Source organism: Prionailurus viverrinus, chromosome C1, assembly GCF_022837055.1.
Source record: "Prionailurus viverrinus isolate Anna chromosome C1, UM_Priviv_1.0, whole genome shotgun sequence".
Classification (NCBI taxonomy): Eukaryota; Metazoa; Chordata; class Mammalia; order Carnivora; family Felidae; genus Prionailurus; species Prionailurus viverrinus.
Genome location: NC_062568.1, coordinates 10,354,860 through 10,380,872, shown reverse-complemented (window position 1 = coordinate 10,380,872; position 26,013 = coordinate 10,354,860). Strand labels below are relative to the sequence as shown.

General features: G+C 45.0%; 1 protein-coding gene and 1 pseudogene across 1 annotated transcript in view; one reads left to right on the top strand and one right to left on the bottom strand.

The window, feature by feature from the left end:
- Positions 1–6,429: 6,429 nt before the first annotated feature.
- FARSB (phenylalanyl-tRNA synthetase subunit beta) overlaps positions 6,430–26,013 on the bottom strand; it is a 73,526-nt gene continuing 53,942 nt past the window's right edge. The window contains exon 17 of the mRNA XM_047873881.1: positions 6,430–7,228. Within this exon, the coding sequence (XP_047729837.1) occupies positions 7,077–7,228 (152 nt within the window). The 3' untranslated portion in view covers positions 6,430–7,076. The remainder of the gene's footprint in view (positions 7,229–26,013) is intronic.
- LOC125172056 (V-type proton ATPase 21 kDa proteolipid subunit c''-like) lies at positions 12,311–13,375 on the top strand (annotated as a pseudogene).

Genomic DNA, 26,013 nt, shown 5'->3' with positions numbered 1-26,013 from the left:
GAAAAGAATCTTACCATATTTGGAGACCAATGCCACTGTGAGTTGAAAGGTAAATGCTATCGGTGCTGCTAGTTAAGGTAACTACATACGGTTTTCACGAATAAGTACCCTGCAGAGCCAAATGAATATGACCCTGTTTCATATCCACATCGTTACGATAGGCTGTGTCTTCACGCATCCCAAACACGCTATTTGAAATGGTGCAGAAAACTGCCACTCCTATTGGCAAGGCCAAGGCTAGGCCCCCGTTTGTACTTTCAATACCTAATACGCCGGGCACCATGGGCCTGCGGAGCCGGATGGACGTAATCCTGCCCTGTGGAGCTCTCGCAGGAGACAGGAGCCTCTGGCTCAGGGAATTGGAGGGTAGGGGCGTAGGAGCCCGAGAGGAGGGGGAGACGAGTTCCTGCTTGGGGGCTGCTGCAAGTCGAGGGGGGCTCCCGGGAGAGGCAGCACACGAGCCAGGCTTACAGAACAGATGATGTGATGGGAAGCAGATACGAGATGATACTCCATGGCGAGGGCGGAGCTTGCCAGAGACGCGTCCCCCAAACACCTGCGGCTCTCCCGAGGCGAAGCCACACCAAAGCCGGGGTTGACGACCGTGTGCAGGAAGCGCGGTGGTGGCCGTGGCGGAGCAAAGGACGAGCAGAACCAAATCACGAGAACGGGAAGGAAGGGTGAGGGAGCCCCTTAGTCCATCTCCTTACACCCATGTGGGGCCATTCCAGAGAAGATGACATCCGAGGTGGCTTCCCAGTCTCCCCCGTCGTTCCTTCTTGGAGCATTTGACAGGCCGCAGTGGGCACCTTCCCCTTCCGCCGTCTTGGACCTGACCTCGCCTGCACAGTTTCATGCCCATTCTCGTTCAGCTTTCAGCAGAGGTGACAGTTGCGAGGGCCTCCGTCCGTTTCCCTCTTTTCTCTGTTCGGTTCCCTGAACTAGGCCCGTGGAACTTGATGTAAAAGTATTTTACCTTGATCTGGCTCTTTGAGAGACCTGTAAATGTGCTCGCTCACCCTCCCTCCCTCCCTCCCTCCCTCCCTGAATCCCTGGTTGTCTAGTAAGAGGCTAACAAGAACCAAGTGGTGTAGATGTATCCAGTTTTAGAGAATAGATGTTTTCCTGAAGGCTGTCTTGATTTTTTTTAACTTGAATTTTAAGTGCACCAAGGGGTTCGCTGTTTATAAATGGCATTTTTAATCATATGGCAGTTCTTCATTTCTGTAAACATAAGGCTCTTTAATGGATTACTTTGGATACACCATGTGTCCACTGTTTCCTTAAAGTGGGGCACACCTGTAGTACAGACTTGCCTATTTCCAGGACGCATATGAAAAAGAAGAGTTGAATGCAGACCATGAATAGAATGTTAAATTCCTAAAACTATAGCCACATGAGACAACGGAGCTATATGAAGCCAAAAATCCTTTTTCCTTTTCCACGCCTGTCTATATGGCATGCAAAAACAAACAAGAAAAGCCAGGGCGCAGCTAGTTCCGGCTGTGACGCTTCTTTAATGCACACCCTCGACACATCTGCTGGCCTTGCTCTTTCCTGCTACGACAGCAGGGTCCCCTTGCTGGGAGCACAAGCCAGATTCTTCCCCAGTGGAGGTGTTCGGAGAATGTCAATGCCTCTGGACAAAGCTAGCCTCGAACTGCTGAGGACAGGACAGGGTGCCGGCTGGTGCTGCCTCCACGCCCTGTACCTGCGTCTGTGAGCCTAGAGACCACGAGGCCTCCCGGGCTTCCAGGCTGCAGCGTGGGTCACGTGGGACCCAGGTGGGCGGTGCTTTGGGAGGGGCAAAGTATGCACAGGCCACGTTAGCCATCCCAATTAGGTGCTGGTAAGAATACTTGGCTGGGAAGCTATTTTTGTGAAACTTTCATGAAGTCCATCAGTTCTGCTGTTATTCCATAGGTATTGGTATTATTATCAGCTTATTCCTTTATCTCATAGTTTTCTTCTCTAGAAATTGAAAATCTGTACCTTCTGTGTTTCCACTTGTTCAGTCTTTCCTCTAGCATCTTAAACATATGGAGGACAGTTACAATAATATCCTATTAATTTTATCACTTATGGCACATTTGTCAGTTTCTGATTCTTTTTCCCCCTTCCTCATTATTGGTTAGGTTTCCCAGCTTCTTGGCTTGCCTGGTAATTTTTGATTGGATGCCAGACACTGTGAGTTTTACATTGTTGGGTGCTGGATATTTTGTATTACTATAAATATCCTTAAGCTCTGTTCTAGGATGCAGTTCATTTCTTGCAAATAGTTTCTTTTGGCCTTGTTTTTAAGCTTTATTAGGCACAACTGGAGTGGCGTTTAGTCTAGAGTTGGTTTTCCCCAACTACTGAGGCAAAATCCATCTAGCCCTTCTCCACATAACCTTTTGATTCCTGGGGTTTTCTAGCTCTGGCCTGCCCTCTGTGAGCTCCAGGAATGAATGGTTCAGTTCTCCGTGGATGGTTAGAGGTAGTCTCTGTAATGGGTGCTGCCCCCATGTGCACGGGCTGATCGATACTCAGCTAGAGACTCAGGGGCCTTTGCAGACAGGTTTATGTCTGGTGTCTTCCCGAAGGCATCTCACCTACAGGGTCCCTCTCTTCCCTACAGTGCAGTTTGCTCACAGGGTGCCCTTCCCTCTGGCTTACCTTGTGTCGTCCCCCCAAACGCTGTTTGGATGTTCTACCTAACACAGCTGAGAAAGGTCTACTCCCAGCCATCTCTGATTGGTCTTTTACTCTGTACGATTCCAGCGCCAGTGGGGGGGGGGGGGGGGGGGGGGGTTACCAGGTTTGTATCCTTTACAACTGGTTTCTTGCTGGCCCTAAGCAGGTGTTTCTTTTAGAGAACTATTTTCATTCCTCAGGACAAAAAGTTGTGACTTGTGGAGTGCAGGAACTTTACTTCACTACCAGGTTTCCTCAACATCCTCACTTTTGTCTTAAAGGTCGGATCTGCTTTGTATGGCTGATAAGATCTGCAACTTGGAACACCTAGCAGTCATCTCTTACAAGTGCCTCCTAAAACAGGGAGAGGGGGGCTTTTCAAAATGTTTCCTATGCAGAATCACGTCATGCTCCTTAAATAGAGACAGTCAAGGCCAAACCTTAGGGATGAGTCAAAGGCTTGAATGGAGGCCTTGAGCGTATTCTTACCACACTGCATCGGTCCCATGAGGGAGAGGAAACATACCGGGCTTTAGCCATAGACATAAGTCAATCAAACCCTTTGCTGGAGGTATTTCTTCAACGCACAGCTGAGTTACAATGGCTGTCGTCATCCTGTTTACTAGGAAGTCAGAGGAGGGTGGGAGACTGGACAAGAAAGCAGGCAGTAGTAGAAACTAAAATCGCTCTGGGTCGGCTTGGCCTTGCTTGTGGCCCAGCTGACTTCTCAAAGATTGGCTGTTTGGTTCCTGTACCTTTACCCAAGGAGGCGGATCTCCTCGCGCTGAGCTGGGTCAGGGAGCTGCTCCTAGATTGTCCCAGGGCTGTACTGGTGCCTTGAGTTCCGTTACGTATGCCAGCCTCTACCTTTTTAAAAATAATATATCCAAGCTCCTTATAATAAGCCACAGCCTGGAAGATATCAGACGTGTCAAATGCTTCTGCTGTTTAAAGGGCATATTTTACTGAAGGCAGTTGTGTCCCTTTAAGGCCACCTGTCTGGTTTTGGATAAAATGGACCAAAAAAGCCAACTCAATACCCAAGCATTGGCGTTAGTGGTATTTACAGAAAGCTTCAAGCACAAATAGCAGCTAAGACTGAGACACAGGATTGTAAGCAGTGCTCTTTTCCCAATGTGACGAGCCCCTTGTTGCTGAGGGCAAGAGTGCCAGCTGGGCCGGCTGGGTCCTAGTTGGGCTACTCCTGTTTAAAAGGTAATAATTTAACATTCTTTACACCTGGGAATGTAACCTACTGGGATAAGATACTGTTTGGGTGTAAAAGGCACACGTAAGAACTATCTAAGTAGCCCCTCGCCTCTCCGAATGCGTCTATCAAATAGCAAATGTGGATGCCTGGGTTTTCATGGCCTCTAAGCTAATACTGTTTTGGGGGCTGGCATATGGAGGTCCACTGATCACTGTACTTGCAGATTGGGAAACAAAGGTCAGCAGAGGAATAGAACGACGTGGGTCTACAGGTCCTGACCTAGAAAAATAAGACATGGTGAGTGAAGTGTCATGATGTAAAATACTATGTAAAATAGAAATGGAAGGTTGTTGTGAATCAGTGAACAGGGTCTGGCCCCAAAACTGTGAGCCTACGTGTGGCTGACTGTCCAAACTAAGGAAAATGTCAGGAACAGCACAAGCCAAATTATTGACAGTGGTTAGTTACTTCAGTAGGAGACTGGGGGCAGAAAGGGTAGATTAGCCTGGGAAGGTCTAGCTTTGTACGATTTTCTATAGTTGAGAAATATAGTTTAACTATATTTTCTATAGTTGAGATTTTCTATAGTTGAGAAACATAGTTTAACTTTGTTTTTCCGTGTTTTTTATAAAACTCAAAAACTCCAACATTTTGGGTAAGTAGGTGACACAAAACACCAAGTGATCTAGGGAATCCAAGTCGCTCATTGTCCCAAACCCATTTGTTAAGCATGTGACTTTTGGGCATATCATTCATCTCTCTGAAGGCTGAATGTTCCCATAAGGCGGGGAGAATGCCTACTTTATCTCCTATGATTATCATAAAAACGTAAACGTTGCAACAAGATCACGGGTGAAAATATAAAACTCGAGAGTAATACAGGAGTGTCGGGCTCTAGCACTCTTCTGTAAGCTAGAACAAGAAATCGATTATATCGAACTTCCCTCTTCGTACTAGGGCTCCCAGTTTTCACTAAGAAGGTGTGTTTTCTCCAACATAGGTTTTGGTAGTACCCACGACTGGCCCGGCCCCAGTTCAAATGCCTCAGCTGGGACAAGTGTAAGATGATCTGGCCGTGGAGCCTCAGTTCCTAAACTGGTGGTTCATTTCTCCTAACGTAGCTGATATTGGTTTTCTTCCTACAGTTTCCCCGCTTCAGAGGGCAGAAACATCCCCGTGATGGATGGAGTTGATCTTTCCCCTTTCATGCTGGGATATACAATCAGATGTCAGTGGGTTTTTCATTACAAGTAGTTTCTGACCAAAAAACATCCAGGCGGCTGCCCAACAGGGTATCTCAGGAGATCCACTCACTTCAACCATGGCTAGCACATGGCCCACGAACCTGGACTTTAACTATAGACAACCTGGGGGGACAATATCTCCTGAAGAGCGGACCAGTAAACCACTTTAAACAGACACACCAATTCCACAGTTCATGCTTTTACCCTAGGCATAGATGTGGGGTGCAAGATTACGAACTACGTTAACGTGTTTCTCCCATCTTTGCTGAGGTAATAAGCTACATCCTAACTACCATGCCAGTTAGGATAGACCCGTCCCATCGTCCCCAACAGCTTAGCCCTCTACCCTTTGCAGGCCTTTCCCCTGTGCAAGCTCTAGCCAGCCAGTGTACCACTGACTCTTTTAGAATTTCATTTATGTGCAATCACGTGTAGTCTTGGGTCTGTTTTTTTTTTTTCCCTGAGCATGCTTAGGGATTCATTCATGTTCTTCTTCAGTAGCTCATCCCCTTTTATTGCCAAAAACTACTCCATGATATGGATGTACTATAAGTTAGCTATTCAGCTGCTGATGAACATTTGGGCTGAAGCTACTATAAATAACACTGTTCCCTCTGCTTCCACCAGCAGGACACGGAGGTCCCACGGCACGGGTCTCACCAATGCTCGGTATGAGCCAGTCTTTCAAATTTCGGCCATTTCAATTCGTACTGTGGTTTCTATTTGCATCTCCCTGATGACTAATTAGAATTTTTCCCGATGCTGATTTCATTTATCTGCAGGAAATATCTGTTCAAATCTTTTGTCCATTTTAAAAAAACTGGGTTGTCTTAACTTGTAAGAAATCTTTAGGTATGTATGCTGGACACAAAACCTTTTGACGTACATTCTTTTTTGTGAGCTTTCTCTTCATTTAAATGCCCCAAACAGAACGGGGAAGCAGTGGTGAAAGTCTGTATGTTCACAAATCTTACTAGGCTGGACACCGCTGCCCTGATTCAGAGCAGTAAGGGGGTTGGGTTCCTCTGTAGTAGGCTCAGCACAAGCTCCAAGAACCTAATTCTTTCTAACTTTGTTATTTCTACTGGACTTAAAGTTTTGCATTTTATTGTTTCATCATCTTAACAGGAATTGAGAACTTATCTCAAACATTCGACCTTTTTTCAGTACCTATTGGAGAGTCTAGATCAAAGAAATAAAAGTAAATTAGGAGGCAAGACAAGGCAGACCGACACACTTAGCGTCAGAGGAGAGACCTAATACTTCCCTGCAAAATAAGACAGAACCTAGTTGCTCAACTAAGTATTTAAAGCCATGATTTTATAGTATTGATTACAGCAGAACGTATAGCCTGGGGCAAAAATACTCTTTCATGGTTTCTGAATGTTCATACCGCACTGCTATCAACACGTCTGTTTTAACTCGTCTAGCAGAACAGATGTGTGTTGTGTGAACTCCGTCTCGGGATATCAGAGTGGAAACACCCACGCACCTTCAAGCCCTTCAAATACTCGAGTCTTCTTTCACTTTCAAAGGACTCCGAAGGCTGTAACTGCCAGACGGCCGCTGCTCCCTAATCGTTCCCCAAAGCTACCGTTGTTTCCCACTGCTGGCTGCACGTCAGATGGAGAAGGAACAAATTCTTCCATTCTCCCGCATCAGCGCTGGTTTCATCAGCAAGGCTCCGGCCCGCGGTCCTCTGGGCTTCTCCTCGTAACGCGGCTTCACAGACAGCGTGTTCGCACAAGCTGACCTAATGCAGGGAGCGGGCGGCCTCTACACACGGAGCCAGACACGACTTTCTACTTTATTAAACATTAAAGCGCAAGCGAATGGTCCCGGGGGGGGGGGGGGGGGGGGGGGGGGGGGGAGGGCGGAGACGACTCAAGGACACCAGGGAAGGAGCAGAATACTCCAGGAGAGAGTCACACGGCAGAGACCCATCTTCACAAAAAGGGTTCGATGTTGATTTCCAGGGAGGAGCAGGGCATGGTCAGCTCAAATTTAGTGATGACATCAGGATGAAGGACCCCGAGCTTCCCGATGCTTTGACCCCTGGCCAAGATCTCGGCGCATCTCCCGGGGAAGAAAGCAGCACCTGAAAGAGAGAAATCAATGTTTCTCCCGGCCAGAGAGTCAACAGACATTTAACACCGCAGGCTCGCTAGTCTGCTTGAAAAATAACTCCTTTAAGCCACTGGCTAGTAAATGAAAGTGCTTCCTCACACTTTCTAGTCTTGAAATTATTTTTGGTATTATAGCTAGCCACTCTTACAAGGAAAAGGTTAAGCAGTAAATATCAAAGTCAGGGTCCTGTATGGTTTGTCTTTTTCTTTCTTTTCTTCCTTCCTTCTTTTTTTTTTTTTTTTTAATCCCAGAGCTCCAGGCAGGAAGGATCAAGAAAAGGAGCACAGCTGGAGAAGTCCTAGGGGAACCTGGCAGGGAGGAAGGACAAAGGGGAAAAGTGAACCGTAAAACTGATGACCTGACGTGGGAAGAACCTGTTTTGAAACAGGTTTTTCCATAGTCATCCTTGCTGGATAAAAATTCATTTACTATTCCACCCTCACTCTTTTCTACCTTCTTGCACAGAGAAGCACAAGCTTGCGCTGTCATCGGCAGGCTTAGGCCTTGTTAGCAGAATGCAACCCCCATTCCTGTCGGAGAAAGCACTTTCTCAGCAGTTCTGGAGCCTCTCCCGTAAAACCACAGCAAAGGCCAGCACCAAACAAGCCTGGGTTGACCCCCGATTTACTTCAAGATAGGCAGGAAGTGCTCTCTTCATCTGGTGTCAGTGCAGAGACATGGCTCACCAAACCAGGAACTGGTACTGAGGCTCAAACAGCCAAACACAAGCAAACCTACAAGCCCCTCCAGATTCGCCAGCTGGCCAGGGCCACAGAGTTCAGCAGTGCTCATTCCCTCCTCAAGGTTGGGGTGGGGTGGGGGGGGAGCTGACTCACTTCTCTAGCCACCAACTTGAAAAGAGATCAGGCCCACAGCTCCTGACCGATTCAACCGAAACATTTACTGGCATGAACTATAAATACCCAGCAGGTCTGGGCCACAAGCCTGCAGCCTGCCGTTTCGGAGCGAGTGCATTATTTATGAAAGGATAAACTGCTGAGTCTGTACTAATGGCTCCAAGGTCAGCATGATGAAGAGGGGCGGAGGGGGACCACGAACACGTCAGTACCAGCTGCACCATGAAGACACGGGACGATTTCACACCGTTCCCAGTCAGCCCAGAAGGATGTATGTTTATGTTCCTGAAAAACAGTGTTTTATTTTTGAGAAAGAAGGAGCGTGCGAGAACACGCAAGCTAGGGAGGGGCAGGGAGAGGGAGACAGGATGGAAAGCAGGCTCCACATGGTGAGTGCAGGGCCCGACGCGGGGCTCGACCCCACAAACTGAGATCATGCCCTGGGCCAAAGTCGGACGCTTAACTGACTTAGCCATCCAGGTGCCCCCACCTAAAAAACATTTTTAATTGTCACTCTTAACTCTCAGAGCACCCTGGGCTGAAATACAAAATGGTCTGTTCCTCACCTCCCCCTAAACAATTCTGTTCCAATGTCTTACTAGAAAATTTCACTGGGCTGCATCTGGAGTTTGTATTTGGCTGTGCACATGCATCCACGCTTGGACAGAGGGGGGACGCAACACAGAAAGCAAACCGAACGGATGAAGTGAGAGAGATATCACTAAATCTGATAAAGACGGCACACTTGAACCCCATTTACAAAACTAACCCCACCCCCACCCTAATAAAAGAAATCTTCAGACAACAAAGCGTGGAGCTTGTCCAAGTGTTGACGGTAAGCAGTGTAACCAAGAGTCGGACACCGGAAGGACCGCTGAGGAGGCCACCCGCTCCACCGTCCGTCACCCCTTTACACACACACACACACACACACACACACACACACACACACACACAACTACAGCTGAATGCCCTACACTAACTGAAACCACCAGCGGCCTGTTTCCAAAGGCCATCCAGAAAGAAAGGAGGCTTAAGACCTTCCCTGCTAACCCTGCTCTGTTTAAGAATCCTCCCTGTGTATCAAAATCCTTTTTATCTATCTTCAAATTCCAATTTGATTGGATTCATTTTAACTGAAGCATAAAACCAGACTATTTTAGAATCTAAGCCAGATGTACTAGTTCTAACAATGTTAGCAAAATAAAGCTGAAGAGATAAGAACTCAGAATTTTTACTTCATAAAAGAACCTTTGGAATCAGCACTTTTTAGCAAAATTCAGTTACATTCTTCTTCAGTGAGCAAGCGTGCTCATGCCATCTGCCCCTTTCTCCAGAAGTTCCGACCGCATTTGGCTTTAGCTTGTTAACCAGTCAGGTACTCGGTCAAACAAAAATGTTCCTATCACGAAATACAATTTCCCTCTTTCCAAAGAAAACTGAAATTCGCTATGATGCATTATTTAAGATCTATTCGAGTAGGAGAGCGCTCTAAATAACGTAAATGCCAAAAGCTCTCAGGCCAGCACACGGGTCCGTCCGAGTCATCACCACACGCTAACCTGGCCGGGGTCAGAGGACCCCGCTGTAGAGCAGCCGCCGCACCAAGGGGGCCTCGGACGCCTGGACCCAGGGGGAGCCCTCCTCTACCTACTGCACGGAAGAGGGAAGTTCGGTAACGGAGTTCTTCAGAAACTTCACTTTGCTGAAAACTGCACCCTTTAACCCGTGACACCACAATTGTTTTTTTTGCAATTTCTCTTTCCTGACAAGGTCAGATGATGATAAGTACTTTTTTTTTTTTTTTTAAATGTTTACTTATTTCTGTGAGAGAGAGAGAGAAAGAGAGAGAGAGAGAATGAATCCAAAGCAGGCTCCAGGCTCTGAGCTGGCTGCACAGAGCCCGACGCGGGGCTCGAACTCATGAGCTATGACATCATGACCTGAGCCAAAGTCGGACGCTTAACTGACTGAGCCACCCAGGGGCCCCAGTACTTCTGATTTTATTGACTCTTCTGTTCAGTTAGAGCAAGGAGGAAGTTTTGGTCTTCCCACACACAGGTTGAGAGGCACACAAAGGGACTTCAAAGGGTACGGAGAGGACCTAAAAAATGGACCTCCTGACTGATGATGGGTGTAGACTAGAAATACTGAAAGAAAATTTAAAATTATTGGAACACAAGCATTTCTTAGTGCTTTTTAAAACGTTATGGCTCAAACCAAACTTTGCAGGCAGAAATAAATCACTCCAAGGAAGAGAGACAAGAAATAAGAGAATTGCTTCACTATGGAAACAAAGGGAACAGACTGGAGTAAAGGAGCCATTAGGCCCGAGTTCAAAGATGACAACGTCTCCCATCGACCGCAGGATGGCTGAGCTCAGGAACACAGGCAGGTCGACGCATCGTAACGCACTGCCTGGGACTGGATGCAACTTAAATCCGTCCTTCTAGAAGTCACATCTGAATGCAGCCTCACCACGGGTCTGGGCTTGTGAACAACCAGGCCTGGATGACAGAGGCTACTCTAACCTCCTCGACACAAAACAAACACATGTTTCTGGAGAAAGAGCGGCCTGCTGGGTCTAGAGACATAAAGCTGCCAATTCAAGGAAAGTCATGGTGCCCTGTGAATGGGAATTCTAAAATTCAAATTCTACAAAATACATCTGCTTATTACCCTTCTTCACGTGTCTAAGCCCAAAGAGAGGTCCTGGTTTCCGGGGGTACTAAGGTGTGTCTAAACACGACGATTTTCAACCTGTGCCCAAAACGCTCCCTGGCAGAAAGCTCCTCGGCTCACTTTTCCACCCGGTTCCCTGCAAGGATTAAACTCTCGGCTTTGCCGGTATCCATCACAGTGGAGCGGCTTCCAACGGAAAGCAGACCCAGGGGAAAACAGTGCTCTCTGCTGAAATCCACGTGGAAGCCCAGACAAAAGAAACATCAGTTAAGCACAAGCAAGAATTTAATTTCCAAAACCTAGTGGGGTGTAAGTAAGTCCCTTAATTAAAGCTTTTGTAGCATCTCCTCCAGGTCTGTAATTGTCTCTCTGGCTCGGGCGGCAGGACCACTTTGAGGACCTTGGGGGTAATTCTCGGCCAGTAACGCGGCACCGCACCCAGTCTTTAGCACATTTTCTGGCTAATTGACCTTCAAAGCGTTGGTGAGCTCCCACTCTTGCTCGCTGCCAAACACCTTTCACAGTTTCTTTTTGCCCCTGTCTTTCTTTTAGGGTTATATTATAGGCCCAAAGTTTGGATAAGCTTCACACACAGAGCCATTCCTAGAATTTTATGAAGCATCGGAAGTAAAGGTTTAAGGCGGTAACTGAGTAGACCTCTAATCCGAATGTGGCGCAGCGTTATCAAGCACGAGGCTCTTCATTCCTTAACCTTAAACCCCTGCCAGTGGCTATATTCATCTGGCACTCTATTTTGACCATCGCTAACAATCTCTACTCACAATTTTACTTTTCCCTTCACATCACTGAGACGTGCCTCGGGATTCAAACCCCCATATTTAACCGCCTGCAGTCTGGTACTTACTTCATCGCCCAGAGTTTTCTCTAATAAAAAGGCAAGAACAAAGTAAAAAGGGGGCTAGGAGCTCCGGAAAAGGACTGAGTGTATCTCACATGTGTCACAGCAAATAACAGAAAACACCACTATCGGCTTAAATACAAATAACCACACAGAGCTCTCCATAAATTCAGGGACAAAATACAGAATGCAGAATCACACAGATACCGTAAGCCACTGAGCTGACTGTATTTTAAATCTGTCCTAAATGGCTGATGATGTGATATGGGGTGGGGATAGGAATCATCATTTAACAGGCTGATTCTAGGGCTGGCACCTACCAAGCCTACCCCTTCCTCTCCGAAGTCCTAATTCTAAATACCATTCCACGGTGCGACAGTCCATCCTAGGAAAACACGAAGGGCGAGGACATTCCCAGCCTCCCATCCTGGCGTGACGTGGGCAGAGTGGAACGGGGCTGAAACCACAACCCCTGCGCAGGGCTCCCCTCCTGGTTTCCTACCAGCTTCCTGAGAGTGCAGTGACCAGAACCGTCTAACTCTGCCGCGGGCACGTCAACCTCACTTTCCCTTTCTAAGCAGCGTTAGCTTAAAGGAAGAGAAAGAACAAAATATAGGGCCTCTTTTAAAAAACCGAACACACACTTAAACCGAACATGGGTGCACGGCAGTTGGTTCTTGAAGTGTCAGAGGCAGTTCTTGGTGTAGCAGCGGAGTGGGGAGACCCCATCGGGCAGGGAGGAGGCACGACAGAGACAGCATGTTAACTTATAAACACAAAGAAAAAGGTTTTAGAAGGAAAAAAAAAAATCTGTATAATTACTGAGCTATAAACCTGCACATTTTTTTCCCCCCAATCTCAGTCCACTACAGGTTGGGAGAAAAGTATCTCTACAAAGCTCATTCAATTTGTAAGTGGAGACCGAATAATTTCCAACTGGTAATATAAAACACCCGTTTCCCCCTAGATGTATATAATTCTTTGCCTTACATCTGAAGTGAAATATTTATGGTACCTAAAGTCTTTAAAGAGAGGGGACCTAATCCCTTGAGTTTAATGGCTATCTTTCATCCCTTTCAGAAGATCAAAAGAAAGAAAAAGCCCTGACACAACTTTACAGTGCTAATCCCAACACACCTGCAGACATCATTAACTCTTAGAGCAAAGGCCACCGGACGTGAGCGGAGAGGGTGCCTACTTAACCCCACAGCACGGGACCGAGGAGGAAGCCTGCACTCACGGCAACAGCCTACGGAGACCGGGCAGGGCAAAAGCCCTACTGCAGGTAAGGACTGGATCCTGTACTTTATTCTTAAAAAGGAATCAGCCGAGCCCAGACTATCTAGTCTTCCAACAAAAGGAAAATGTCTTCAATAAAAAAATCTTTTAAAACAGTGAGGCTGTGGCCATCTATGGCGTCATCGTGGCAACTGTGATTAGCAACCTGGCTGAGCCTTTCAGTGCCACTGACCCCCAGGCCACTGCACATCGAAACTCCCATGCAGGCACTGCACGTGTGGGGCTGGCCTCACGGTGGGCCTGTCTAACCTCTTCTGTGGAGTCTGCGTGGGCATCGTGGGCAGTGGAGCTGCCCTGGCTGATGCACAGAACCCCAGCCTCTTTGTAAAGATTCTCATCGTGGAGATCTGGCAGCGCCAGTGGCCTCTTTGGGGTCACTGTTGCGATCCTGCAGACCTCCAGAGTGAAGACCGGTGGCTAGATGATCTGTATGGTGGGGCCGTGTCCCACTCTTATTTGTGGTTTTCCTGGGACAGCTGGCCTTGCAGGGGGCTTGGTGTTCAAGGGCCCTCCCTGCACTCACTCGTTTGTCAACTTGGAGGCGCTGCCTGGCTGGAGCCTCAGTGGGGGAAGCGGGTCACTGATGACCGTGCGCAGCTGTGCACCTGTGTCCCAACTCCACCCCAACCCATTTTCCTGGTGTTTGTGAAATAAACGTGGTATTTGTCTGGGTCAAAAAAAAAAAAAAAAAAAACACCTTTTAAAATTAATCACCACAGGGCACCTGGGTGGCTGTCATTAAGCATCTGACTTTGGCTCAGGTCATGATCACACTGTGAGTTCGAGCCCCACTTCTCTCTCTCCTTCCCCACCCTACCTCTCATGGGATTCTCTCTCTCTGCCCCTCACTCACTTGTGCCCTCTCTCAAAATAAATAAATAAATCACCATAATCACTTTATGACAAAACTCCAAAATTTCCCAGTTTACTTTGTATCAACAAATTTGTAACTTCGTGGCTATCACTTTTTAAGATCTACTTTAAAGTCTACTCTATGTCTATGTCTCTCTCATACCCACCTACTCATATTTAAAAAGCTGAAGAAGGTCAACAATGTTAGAATTTAAATGTGATCCATCCAGGGGTGCTTGGGTGGCTCAGTAGGTTAAGTGTCTGCCTCCGGCTCAGGTCATGATCTCATGGTTCCTGAGTTTGAGCCCTGCATCTGGCTCTGTGCTGATAGCACAGAGCCTGCTTGGGATTCTCTCTCTGTCTGCCCCTCCCCAGCTCATGCATGTGCACTCTCAAACATGAACTTTAAAAAAAAAAAAAAAAAAAGGGACCCATCCAGCTGAGATTTTAAATCAGTCTCAAATTTACTTGTATAAAACCAAAGGATTTTTAACTCCTGGTTAACAAGTGTCCTCATGGACTACTGATTTTGATAACTCCTATTCTAAATAATGCCATTGTCCTACATTTGTCTGATGCTTGCATCACTTCCCCTAACCTGTTACATTTCTTAAACACATTAAGACAGTTTTAGAATATCAACTTCAGAAAAAAAAGGTAGGACCATCCTGCTTTCCTAGACTAATAAAATGGTTCTTTTCTAGTTTTTCACCTAATAAAATCCTTTAAGGAGGCAGGTTCTCAAGGCAAGTATGAACAACTTTACACTTTCTCCACAATTATAGTGAAATAATAATAATCATAAGGAGACCATCGTAGGGTTAACTGGGGAAAGAATGGGAATGTTAAGTATATAAGACTGTATCTATAATTTCACAATTAGTTAACTTATTTCAGACCTTTGACAAACATGGAGTAAAGAGAACTTCAAGCGTGCAGTTATGGCAGATGGGCCGTAGTTTCAGAACTAGATTTCTGCTGACACATAGGGAGTGTGCGCAAAAAGGAAAGAACCCGAGACTGTTAAACTCTGCCTTCTATTCCTCTCCTTCCGTGCGTAGGAAGGGCCGGGCTGCAGCCCCAGTCAGCCGAGCCGAGGACGGGCAAGTTACAGATGGGAGAAAGCAAAGCACAAGGAGATTAGGGGACTCGCCCAAGGCAAGCCACAGGATCGGATGGTGCTGACGGCCACTGAAACGGGGCGCCTGTGTGTGTGTGGCCCAGAGCACAGATGGCCCACGGGATAATGTTTTCAACCTTTTGGTCAAGCTGTTCGTTCCATGTTTGCAAACTTCTTCTGGTTTAAAATAAAATAAACAGAACTTAAGAGGGGGAAAGAAACCTGACAACCTCTAACCTCAGGACAGACCCAAGCAGGCTCTGCAGAATTATCAATACAACATAATACTGACAAAACCTAGAGCATTCCAGGGAAAACAACTATGTTTTTTCAGAAATCTCACACATCATAGGCACACTAAGAATAAATTCCAGCACCACAGCGACACCACCTAAAAGGCGAGGAGAACGGCGCATCCGTTAGAACCTGTGGCAGGGCCTGCTTTTGAAGCTCTGAAACTCCTGCATGATCTGAACCCCGGAAACGACTTCGGAGAAGATCTTCTCTGTGTCTTTACTTCAGAGACGAGAAAGTGGCCACCAGAGAGGATAAGGAAACCATACGGCTAGGTAACAGCAGAGCTGAGATCACAAGCCCAGTCTGTGCTGCTTTTACCCACTGCCACTTTCCGCAAGGCCAGAGCTGAAATCTCCCCGGAGTTTACTCTGCAGGGTATCCATCCCAAATGCTTTCCCAAACTCACCTGCCTCTCCACAACTGTGTGGTGCAGACGGACAGATGCCAGCATCCCCCTTAGAGACGAAGAAGCCCGCACGAGGGCATGAAGTCCTAGGTCACATGGGCTCCAGCGACACAAGGACTGGAAGCAACATCCGGTGTTTTTACTGCACCGCAGCTGACGCGCATCCCCGGGTCCGACGAAACATACCCTTTCCTATCGTTTTCACTGCTGTCTACACCATCTTGGGATCTGCATTTCAACTTAGTTTATATCCACACGTCTAAAGACATTTTTAACATTTCCATTACATTTATGTCCTAGTTTGCCAGACTGTTCTTAAAGTATCTTATGTTGGAGTTGTTCCCAATTATTCATTGTTATATACAGGGCTTCTAGAGTATATACTGCTTTTTGCTTTCTTGGTTTCTTCCCCTTTGCCAAGAGTAATAGCACACAGTGTAAAAAAAAAAAAAAAAAAAAAATAGGAATCCTTGTCTAGCTCATTATATACCAAAGTGTTAACACAACAGATTTCTAGATTTCTAGCAATGGTAAACCACAAACTTACATTCATGGGGGCCACGCTGATCCCATCTCGTACAACACCAATTAAACGATGCTTTCCCTTGCGTGGTACCAAGTCCTACCTTTCTTAGTTCTACTAAGGGGGAAATGCATCAAAGCCGCCTAGGAAAGTAATTCCAAGAGGAAATCTCTGTTCAGAGAATGTAATTCAAACAAGCCAGCAGCCCTTAAGAATTAAGAGAATTGATCGGAAACTTTCCCCTCCTGGAAGGGGAGTGCCACAGTATAGCGGCTGAGACGACAGCAGTGACGGAATGCCTACCAGCTACTGATGGTATTACTCACCGAAACAGGAAGTTCTGGAGGCATTTAGAGCAAGGCATTTTGTCTTTTTTTTTTTTTTTTTTAAATGTTTACTTACTATTGAGAGACAGAGGAAGACAGCATGAGCAGGGGAGGGGCAGAGAGAGGGGGAGACACAGACTCGGAAGCAGGCTCCAGGTTCTCAGCTGTCAGCACAGAGCCCGAACGGGGACTGGAACTCACAAACTGGGAGATCATGACCTGAGCCAAAGTTGGATGCTTAACCGACTGAGCCACCCAGGTGCCCCCTTATCTGGTATTTTTGCTCCAGGGTTTACTCTTTATGGCCTTCAACATCACTCAGAAGAAATAAAAATACTGTAACTACAGTCACACGGTTTATGTTTACAATAAGGCAAGTAAATAAAGAACTGCCTGTATTTGCGATTATACTGGGTGGTGCTGCTGTTCCCCCACATTTCTGCTTCCATGTCTCCCTAGATATGCTCTTTTCACATAGGAGTGTGGCTGTCACCATGGCATGGTTTCAGGGGGCAGGCAGATTTTCTATTCCACTGAATTAGCCCCCATTCTTTTTGAAATTTTTATAATGGGACCAAACTGTCCTCCCTTCACAATCAGAAAGGTGACTAAAAATCAAAGCATCTCTTTAAGTTCACACTGATATGTATCAATGGAACGGAAGTCAGATCCCTTCCTGAAAATAAAGTATTTTTAAAGGATTAGAAGGGGACAAATAAGAACCCAGGTCCTACGGGCAGAGGGTGGGTAGGAAGAACACTAGAGACACAGAAGGATGGCGAGGGCCAGGGGTTCTCAATGCAAGCTGTCGATTTCACATTTGGCCCGTCTTGCCCAGAATAACCGTCAGGAGGAAGAGTGTGTTCCGGACCCCCAACCCGCCTGAATCTGCAGGTTCTCAGGGGTAGTTCCAAGTGCCCAAGTCGCCATATGACTATCTGCATGGATTTCTCAAACAGGTCAAGATTAGACCAGAGCTATTCAACACCAACATAAAGCAAAATAACTCACCAGGATCTAAGCTCTCAACTGAATGAAGTTAAACTGTCCTATCGTGTATATAAAAACATTGGGAGCACTTTATTTTTTTTTTCAAATTTTTAATGTTTATTTTTGAGAGAGAAAGAGAACATGAGCACAAGTGGGGGGATGGGCAGAGAGAGGGAGACACAGAATCCGAAGCAGGCTCCAGGCTCTGAGCTGTCAGCACAGGGCCTGACGTGGGGCTTGAACTCACAAACTATGAGACCATGATCTGAGCCATTAACTGGCTGAGCCACCCAGAGGCCCCAAATGTTTATCTATTTCTGAGAGAGAGAGAGAGAGACCAAGTACAGAAAGCATGCGTGGAGTTGGGGACAGGCAGAGAGAGAAGGGAGACACAGAATCCGAAGCAGGCTCCAGGCTCTGAGCTGTCAGCACAGAGCCAGATGTGGGGCTTCAACTTGGGAACGGTGAGATCATGACCTTAGCCGAGGTCAGACACTTAACCGACTGAGCCACCCAGGTGCCCCGGGAGCACTTTAAATGAATGTTAATCTATGGGATTCCTGCAATGATGTAGAGAGAAGACTAAGCTAAAAGGCAGAAAGGAGTCTAAGTAAAGGATAATATGGGAAGCAGAGAGAAAAGGTGCCGGCAGATGAAAGAACCTCTGGAGAAGACAGACATCTAATGAACGTCTGGCTAACTTTCCACTTCCCCAATGCCCCACAGTCCACAGTAAAATACATGGTTTTCATTTTTTAACAAAGCAGATGATGGCTTAACATATTTTTATTAACCTTTAGTTATTTTTGAGGGATTGAGAGAGAGAGAGAGACAGAGACAGAGAATGAGTGGGGGAGGGGCAGAGAGGGAGACACAGGATCCGAAGCAGGCTCTGAGCTGTCAGCACAGAGCCTGATGTGGGGTTTGAACCCACTAACCATGAGATCATGACCTGAGCTGAAGTCAGGTGCCCCTGGGTGTAAATATTTTTTTTAAATCAGGGGCGCCTGGGTGGCTCAGTCAGTTAAGCACCCGACTTCAGCTCAGGTCATGATCTTGTCCTTAATGAGTTCAAGCCCCGTGCCTCATTCTGTGCTGACAGCTCAGAGCCTGGAGCTTGTTTTGTTTCCGGGTCTCCCTCTCTCCGCCCCTCCTCTGCTCATTCTCTCTCTCTCTCCCTCAAAAATAAATTTAAAAAGATATATTTTTTTAAATCTGCAAGCATTAGTTATTAAGGCTCTCAGAGTATTGCTTGTTAAAAAAAGGGGGGGGAGGGGAGATGTTGGTCAGTGATTTTTTTAACGACATTTTAATTTCCTAGACCATAATAGATGGTAAGCTATTAGCTACTAAGCAGTGAGAGTTACTATATCAAACTATACCTCTGGCTCAACTATACACAAGGAGGGAGCAAAACAGAGACTGAAAAAGGTGTTGGAATACAGAGGAATGACTTCATTATTAGTCTAAGAGGATAATACAAGTAAAAAACTCCAAAAAAAAAAACCCCACCAAAAAACAAAAAGCCCACAACCCCACAAATACATCACTGTAAACAAAGTCCTTGGATGGGAAACCTGGTTATTAAGTTGCAAAGCGCTCTGAAAGGATGATGGGTATCAACATTTGCTCCAGCTCCTGTGTAAACAGGATCATACAGGGGCGCCCGGGTGGCTCAGTCGGTTGAGCGTCCGGACTTCAACTCAAGTCACGATCTCGCGGTCCGTGAGTTCAAGCCCCGTGTCGGGCTCTGGGCTGATGGCTCGGAGCCTGGAGCTTGCTTCCGATTCTGTGTCTCCCTCTCTCTCTGCCCCTCTCCCATTCATGCTCTGTCTCTCTCTGTCTCAAAAATAAATAAACGTTAAAAAAAACAGGATCATACACAGAGTCCTCTGCTCTGATACATAATGCATTCTTGAAACAATTACAAAATAAACCCAACATATAAATACACCATCAGCTAAAAGGTTTTTATCAATTCCCTAGTTATGGCATAAATATTTCCTTTTGGAATCTGAATCTTTTCGATACTACCTGATTAAGGTCTCACTCACCTCAATTTCTACTTACCCACCTCTACATATAAATACGACATTTATTTTAATGTTGGGAAAGACTGCTAATAGACTACAAGGGCTGGGCTGATTAAGGACGCTATCATGCCAAACTTTGCTTGCAAATTTCTTGAAACCGTTCTCCAGAGTTGAACAACACAGGTTTTCTTTTCTTGGAAGGCTCCCACCCATTCATATACCTGTGTGTTTTCTCCTGTACCTGGTTCAATGTAACTAATGGACTTCCAAAACTCATTTCATCTTTTAAAGATATCAGAGATAAAAGTTTGGATCTCTTGTATTCCTTCATGGATTCCAAAAAGCATTTACCATAAATTTAGGAAATTAAATAGTACCATTTAAAAAAAGAGCAATAATTGGAAAACAGCATGTATCAAAATCTACAAAGCAAATGGAAAAAGAAAAAGACTGGATCTATTCCTCAAATGTACTCAGGATAAATTACAGAGAGGTTTAAATGTAAAATGATGAAACACTTAAGCACTAAAGGAAGCATGGAGAATTCCTCCCTCATCACAGAATGGAAGAAAATTTATGACTCAAAATCCAGAAGCAGCACGGGAAAAGACTGGGAAGTTTTATTACATAAAAATCTACATGGCAAAAAAATAATAATAATAATAATTTAAAAACTTATAAAAAATAGTTGGATGTACATCACAAAGGGTTAGTATCCCTAAATGCGTAAGTTTCTAAAAAGAGGGAAGAGCAACATACCTAAAGAAAAAATAAGCAAGACCTATGAACAGAAGTTCACAAAAGTAGATAAAAATGTCCTGAATCGTGAAAATACGTTTACTCGCTCACGAGAATAAGCCAGCTACAACTACAGTAGACAGACACCCTTTTCCTCCTGAAAGATTGCCCCTCAAAGGGGGAAGTCTGACAAGCCTGTGAACAAGGTTCAGGAAAAAAGGTCTTCTCATCTGCTGCTGGGTTTGTATGATGTTAGGACACAAGTCCTCCAGAGGGGTGTTTGCCACTATCTAATAAAAGTATGAATTTATCCTTTGTCCCAGTAATCCCAAACTTCTAGGAATCTTTCCCAAAGAAACACTAGCAAAAACACCAAATAACATACGCAGAGACATTCTTCATGGCATTATCTGCAGAAGCAAAAGACTGGAAACAGCCTAGCTATGTCCACTGATAGGGAATTAGTTGAGTAAACTGTGGCACTCCAGTACAGCACTCTGCAAACGTCATAAAGAGAGACAGAGAGAGAGAGAGAGATCTCCATATATGGCTGCAGGGTGATCTCCAATGTAGATTAAGTTAAAAAAAAAAAAAAAAAAAGTACAGAACAGTATGTAAAGAAAGTATCAACTCCCCAGTTGAGAACATGGAGAACACAGACACACATTTAAAAAAAACTACAGAAAGATAACTGAAACTAATCATAACCTATACAGGCAGTGAGGGAACAGTGTGATCGGAACAGAAACAAAAGCTGGAATTCTTGAAATATACTTCATTTTGTAAGTTATATCCTAAGTACAAAGAAAACTGCAGATAACATTTAAATTGTTTTAATAATCATACTGATGTCATTTTGAAAAACAGAGCGAGCAAATAACTTCATCAGGAACCAAGATTTTCAATGTAAAGGAAAGAGCTATAAATATAAAGTCAAGTATAATAAGTAAAAATCCTCTAATTCTAAGTTGGAAATATCCATATGACTCAATGTTTTCTTGTTTAAAAGAAAAAAAAACAAAAACAAATGAATGGTTTCCCCAGCCCTGCACACCAAAGTCCCAGAAGCAACAACTTCTTCGGTAGCAGTAAGCAACCTCGGCACCCAGACTGCGATCTAAATTTGATTTCTCACTAAAAGGAACCAGGGCCACTTGGCTATATACCTGCTTCCAGGTCTGACACAGAACATATACATGAGCCCAGAAATGTTTTCTACATTATTACCAGCTTTAGAAAAAGCTCCATTGTATACAACCATTTTCCCTCCCCGCCTACCTTCATTTTAATAAGAACCTCCTGACAAAGGTTTCTTAAGTCTTTCCGCCTACTTTTCCAGGACAATTCAGCCCTAAAGAGGCTAAAGAAGGCAGAAATCCCCACCCTAGGGACTGTGTGTCCCCCAGATTAAGAAAGAGAGAGTCAGCATGGAGTGTCAGAGCCTGAGGGGGTGGAGAGGACATCCACAGCTGAGCAGAGGACAGCCCTGAGGAGGCACAGCAAACATGCAGGGGAAAAGACGGAGTCTGGTTACAAACAAGGGCACTGATCCAGTAAGTAAATAAGTTAGGAATAATGTGAGCCAGGTTGAAGAGACACACAAACACGGAACAACAGAAAACTGGAATGAACCCTGAATGTCTGGGCTGGAATGGGAGCACTGCTATGGACTTATGGTCTTAGAAAATACACACACACATACACACACACACAAAGAAAATGTATGTGTGTGCACACACATACATGCAAATAACTCTCACCTCCAACAGCAATAAACACACCCTAAATCTTGGCTTGTACACGCCATTCCCTAATAAATAGAACCAGGATGGAGAAATGGGGTAATGGAAAGTTCTAGATAAGACTGGGAATATTTTCTTGTGCCCAAAGCGAATGCTAATAAAGAATAGGAAGCCAGCTTGAAGGAACCCTCACTGGCCAAATTGGGGACAATGTAAGCAACTCAATTTTTATAATGGATTAAAATACTGAATAAGAAATAGTCCATACTGATAGAAATAGGAAGATACATTAGGAGCAGGACATTTAAATAATTTCAAAGTTCTCCCCACAAAATGTTTATTATAATAGAGAAAGGAATAACTTTATAGTAGTAAAACCTAGTACATACACATCCTGTAACGGTTAAAGTGAACACCATCAGTCATGAAATAAATGCAAACTGGGCCACTTGAGAAGACAGCATTATTTCTGTTATATTCCGCCAAATCCGAATCTAATGGTAAGGAAACCTCAGACAACCCAAAATCGAGGGATGCACTATAGAATAACTGGCCTGTAATCTTCAAAAGTGAGATGGTCATAAACGTCAAGTAAAGACTATTCTAGAACTCTCCAGAAAGAGACTAGAGAATCATGGCAGCTAAAGACAACACATGAGTCTCGGATGTAAAAGATAATAAAACTTGCACAGGGTCTCAGGATTAGATGGTGGTTAGCATTAAGATGAATGGGATTTTCCTGATTTTGATGATTACATTGTCGTCATACAGGACAATGTCCTTGTTTGAAGGAAATACACACTGAAGTACTCTGGAATATTGGGTCATTAGGTTAGTAACTTATGCTCCAACAGTTCAGGAAAGGCTCTTTGTACTGTGCTTGCATTTTTTTCTTTTTTGAGAGAGAGACAGAGAGAGAGAGAGAGAGAGAGAGAGAGAGAGAGAGAGAGAGAGAGAAAGGGCACGCATGAGCAGCAAGGGAAGAGCAGAGACAGAGGGAGAAAAAAAATCCCAAGGAGGCTCTTTGCTGTCAGGAGCCTCCTCCTTGGGGAGACTCCTCCTGGGGGAGGCTCCTCCTGGGGGAGGCTCCTTCTGGGGGTGGCTCCTCCTTGGGGAGCCGATATGGGGCTTGATTGTGGGATCATGACCTGAGCGGTAATCAAGAGTCAGATGCTTAACCGACTGAGCCACCCAGGCGTCCCTGTACTTGCATTTTTAAAATAGCTTGTGACTACTTCAAAATTTTAAAAACAAAATGGGGTTTAAGTTATAGGAGTGTCCTGAAGGGAGCTTTCATCAAATTCTCAAAAACAAAACAAACAAACAACAACAAAAATTACCACCCCAGTTCTATACTTTGAAACAAAAGGAAATACTAAATATGAATACATCAAAAGGAAATGAACATTTTGAAGACAGGTAAATTCAATAAACTTATATGCTTAAACACATCTACTTCAAAAGAAGTAAGAGCTGTTAGTGGTTTTAAATAACTCAATTATTCCCTTAACTAACGCCTTTCAAAGCTACTCCAACGGACAGGTGGTTTCCTTAAGATCTGTCCACCTATTTATCTAAATACATGCATCCATGTTTTGTTCTCTATCACAGTATTTCCTACTGTTTTGGAAAATGCAACACCTTATTTCATTTTGTTCCCTTACCCGGACAAAATATTAGAGCTCATCCATTATTTTAAGTGACTAATTGTGTTGAAGGATTTATCAGACTAAAACAAAAGTCACTGCCAATCTATATTAACTCCTATCATTAACTTTTCAACTTACCGAAGAAACCTTAAGAAATATGAGCTGAATCAATGTTTTGGCAGATTTGCCTTTCAAGTCAGTGTTGATGAAAAAGACTTAACGTAGCGGTCCCCACAAGCGTAAGAAGCCATTAGGTACCTGGTCTTCCTGAGCAACTAGAACTGGACGACACCCAAAGCCTGACATCTAATCGCTGATTTAGGAGAAGCTGGATCCACAGCTACTCATTTCTTACACCCACAAAGTACCTCTCCATGTGACTTCTGTTACTAAAACTTCTGTTACACCAAGACTTCTGTTACTAAAACCTTAACTTTAGCTATTCCTGGGGCACCTGGGTGGCTCAGTCGGTTAAGCGTCTGACTCTTGGTTTCGGCTCAGGTCATGATCTCACAGTTTTGTGAGTTTGAGCCCTTCGCTGGGCTCCACACTGACAGCACAGAGCCTGCTTGGGGTTCTCTCTCTCTCCCTCTCTCTCTGCCTCTTCCCCACTCACGCTGTGTATCTCTCAAAATAAATAAACTTTAAAATGAAATAAAATCTTAGCTACTCCTAATACCAAGGCACCAGAAAGAACAGCATGTGAAACAACACTGTACAGAGTGAGAATATCTACTCATAGTCACTACAGAATTCATGAACTTCCTGCTTCTCTAGAAAAATGGGTTTCAAACTTATTTTTTCAACAGGGACCCTTTGTTCAAATTTTACTTGGAAGTATACAACTACAATGGGTTTGTGGTTTTATGGGAACCCAGAAGACATTAAAAAAAATTTTTTTTAATGTTATTTTTGAGAGAGAGGGGGAGACAGCACACAAGGGGGGAAGGGGCAGAGAGAGAAGGAGACACAGAATCCCAAGCAGGCTTCAGGCTCTGAGTTGTCAGTACAGGGCCCGAGCCCAACGTGGGGCTCGAACTTGTGAGCTGTGAGATCATGACCTGAGCTGAAGTCAGACGCTTAACCAACTAAACCACCTAGGCGCCCCCCAGAAGACATTTTTAAAAGCCACTCCTCTACAACATATTCCCTGGGAAGGGGCGGGCAATGTCTTCACTAGCTGTAAAAATGCCAACTGAAGATAAGTGCCGGTGGTTAGCAACAACACCTTCAAGGCAACAGGACACAAGTACGTCCATGAAACGAGTATCTGTGAAGGTGGCCGGAATGAGACCACAGCCTATGCTGATAGGAGAAGGGGTCATCAAAATTGAATTCAAAAGCCAAAAGTAAAGGGATACAACAACAGAGAAAGAAAAAATGAGAATGGTTTTACTAAGAGTTAATTTTAAAATGACTCAAGAGGTTAGCATGAAACTTGATTCTATGATCTTACAGCTGGATAGCACTCAATTCTGCCAAGGAGTTCAGGCAAGTAGAAATTTAAATATAACTTGTAAGTTAGAATTGATTTTATCTTTGAGAAAAGAAAATCCCAAATATCAATGGTTTAAAGAACACAGAAGTTTGTTTTGTATCAAACACAGAATTACGTGCTCCAGGGAAGGAGGCCTTTATTCTGAATGGCCATGTGGACAGCTGACGGCTGCACAGCAGCCCTACCTAGGGATTTATTCAATATGTTTACCTTTTTATTAGCCACCCAGCCACCCACTCTTTTGATCTTCTGGATTGGCCACTCGGAGGGTTGGAATGTAGTTTGCCAGAACACATCATTCCCTAGGAACTCACAGGACGTTGTTCTCAACCAATACGCTGCAGCACACCCATGTGCCAAAACCAGGGTGCCACCGAAATGTAAAACTGTCTTACATGTACTGAGTAGTAAAAGTCACCCTAAAAATCCTCTAAACTTTCAGGATCTGGGCCCTTCACGCAAGCTAAAACTGAACTTCTTTCGCATCTCTTTGTATTTGGGCCACGGCGTTTTCTACAGAACAGTGGAGGCCAGGATCTAGTTAGGAAGCAGGAAAAAAAGGAGTATAAGGTGGCAAATAAAGACAAACGGCTGAAGTGAACTCCAAAGAATGCATTCAGTTACAGTCTGCATGCTCAACAGGGGTGAAAACGAGCTCTTGGGGGCAGAAAGAGAGAGATGAAAAAAATCCTGTAAATTACAGGGGTGCCTGGGTGGCTCGGAGGGTTGAGTGTCCGACCTCGGCACAGGTGGTGATCTCCCAGTTCGTGGGTTCGAGCCCATCAGGCTCACTGCTGTCAGCATGGAGCCCACTTCAGATCCTCTGTCCCCCTCTCTCTGCCCCTCCTCTGCTCGCACTCTATCAAAAATAAAACAAACATGAAA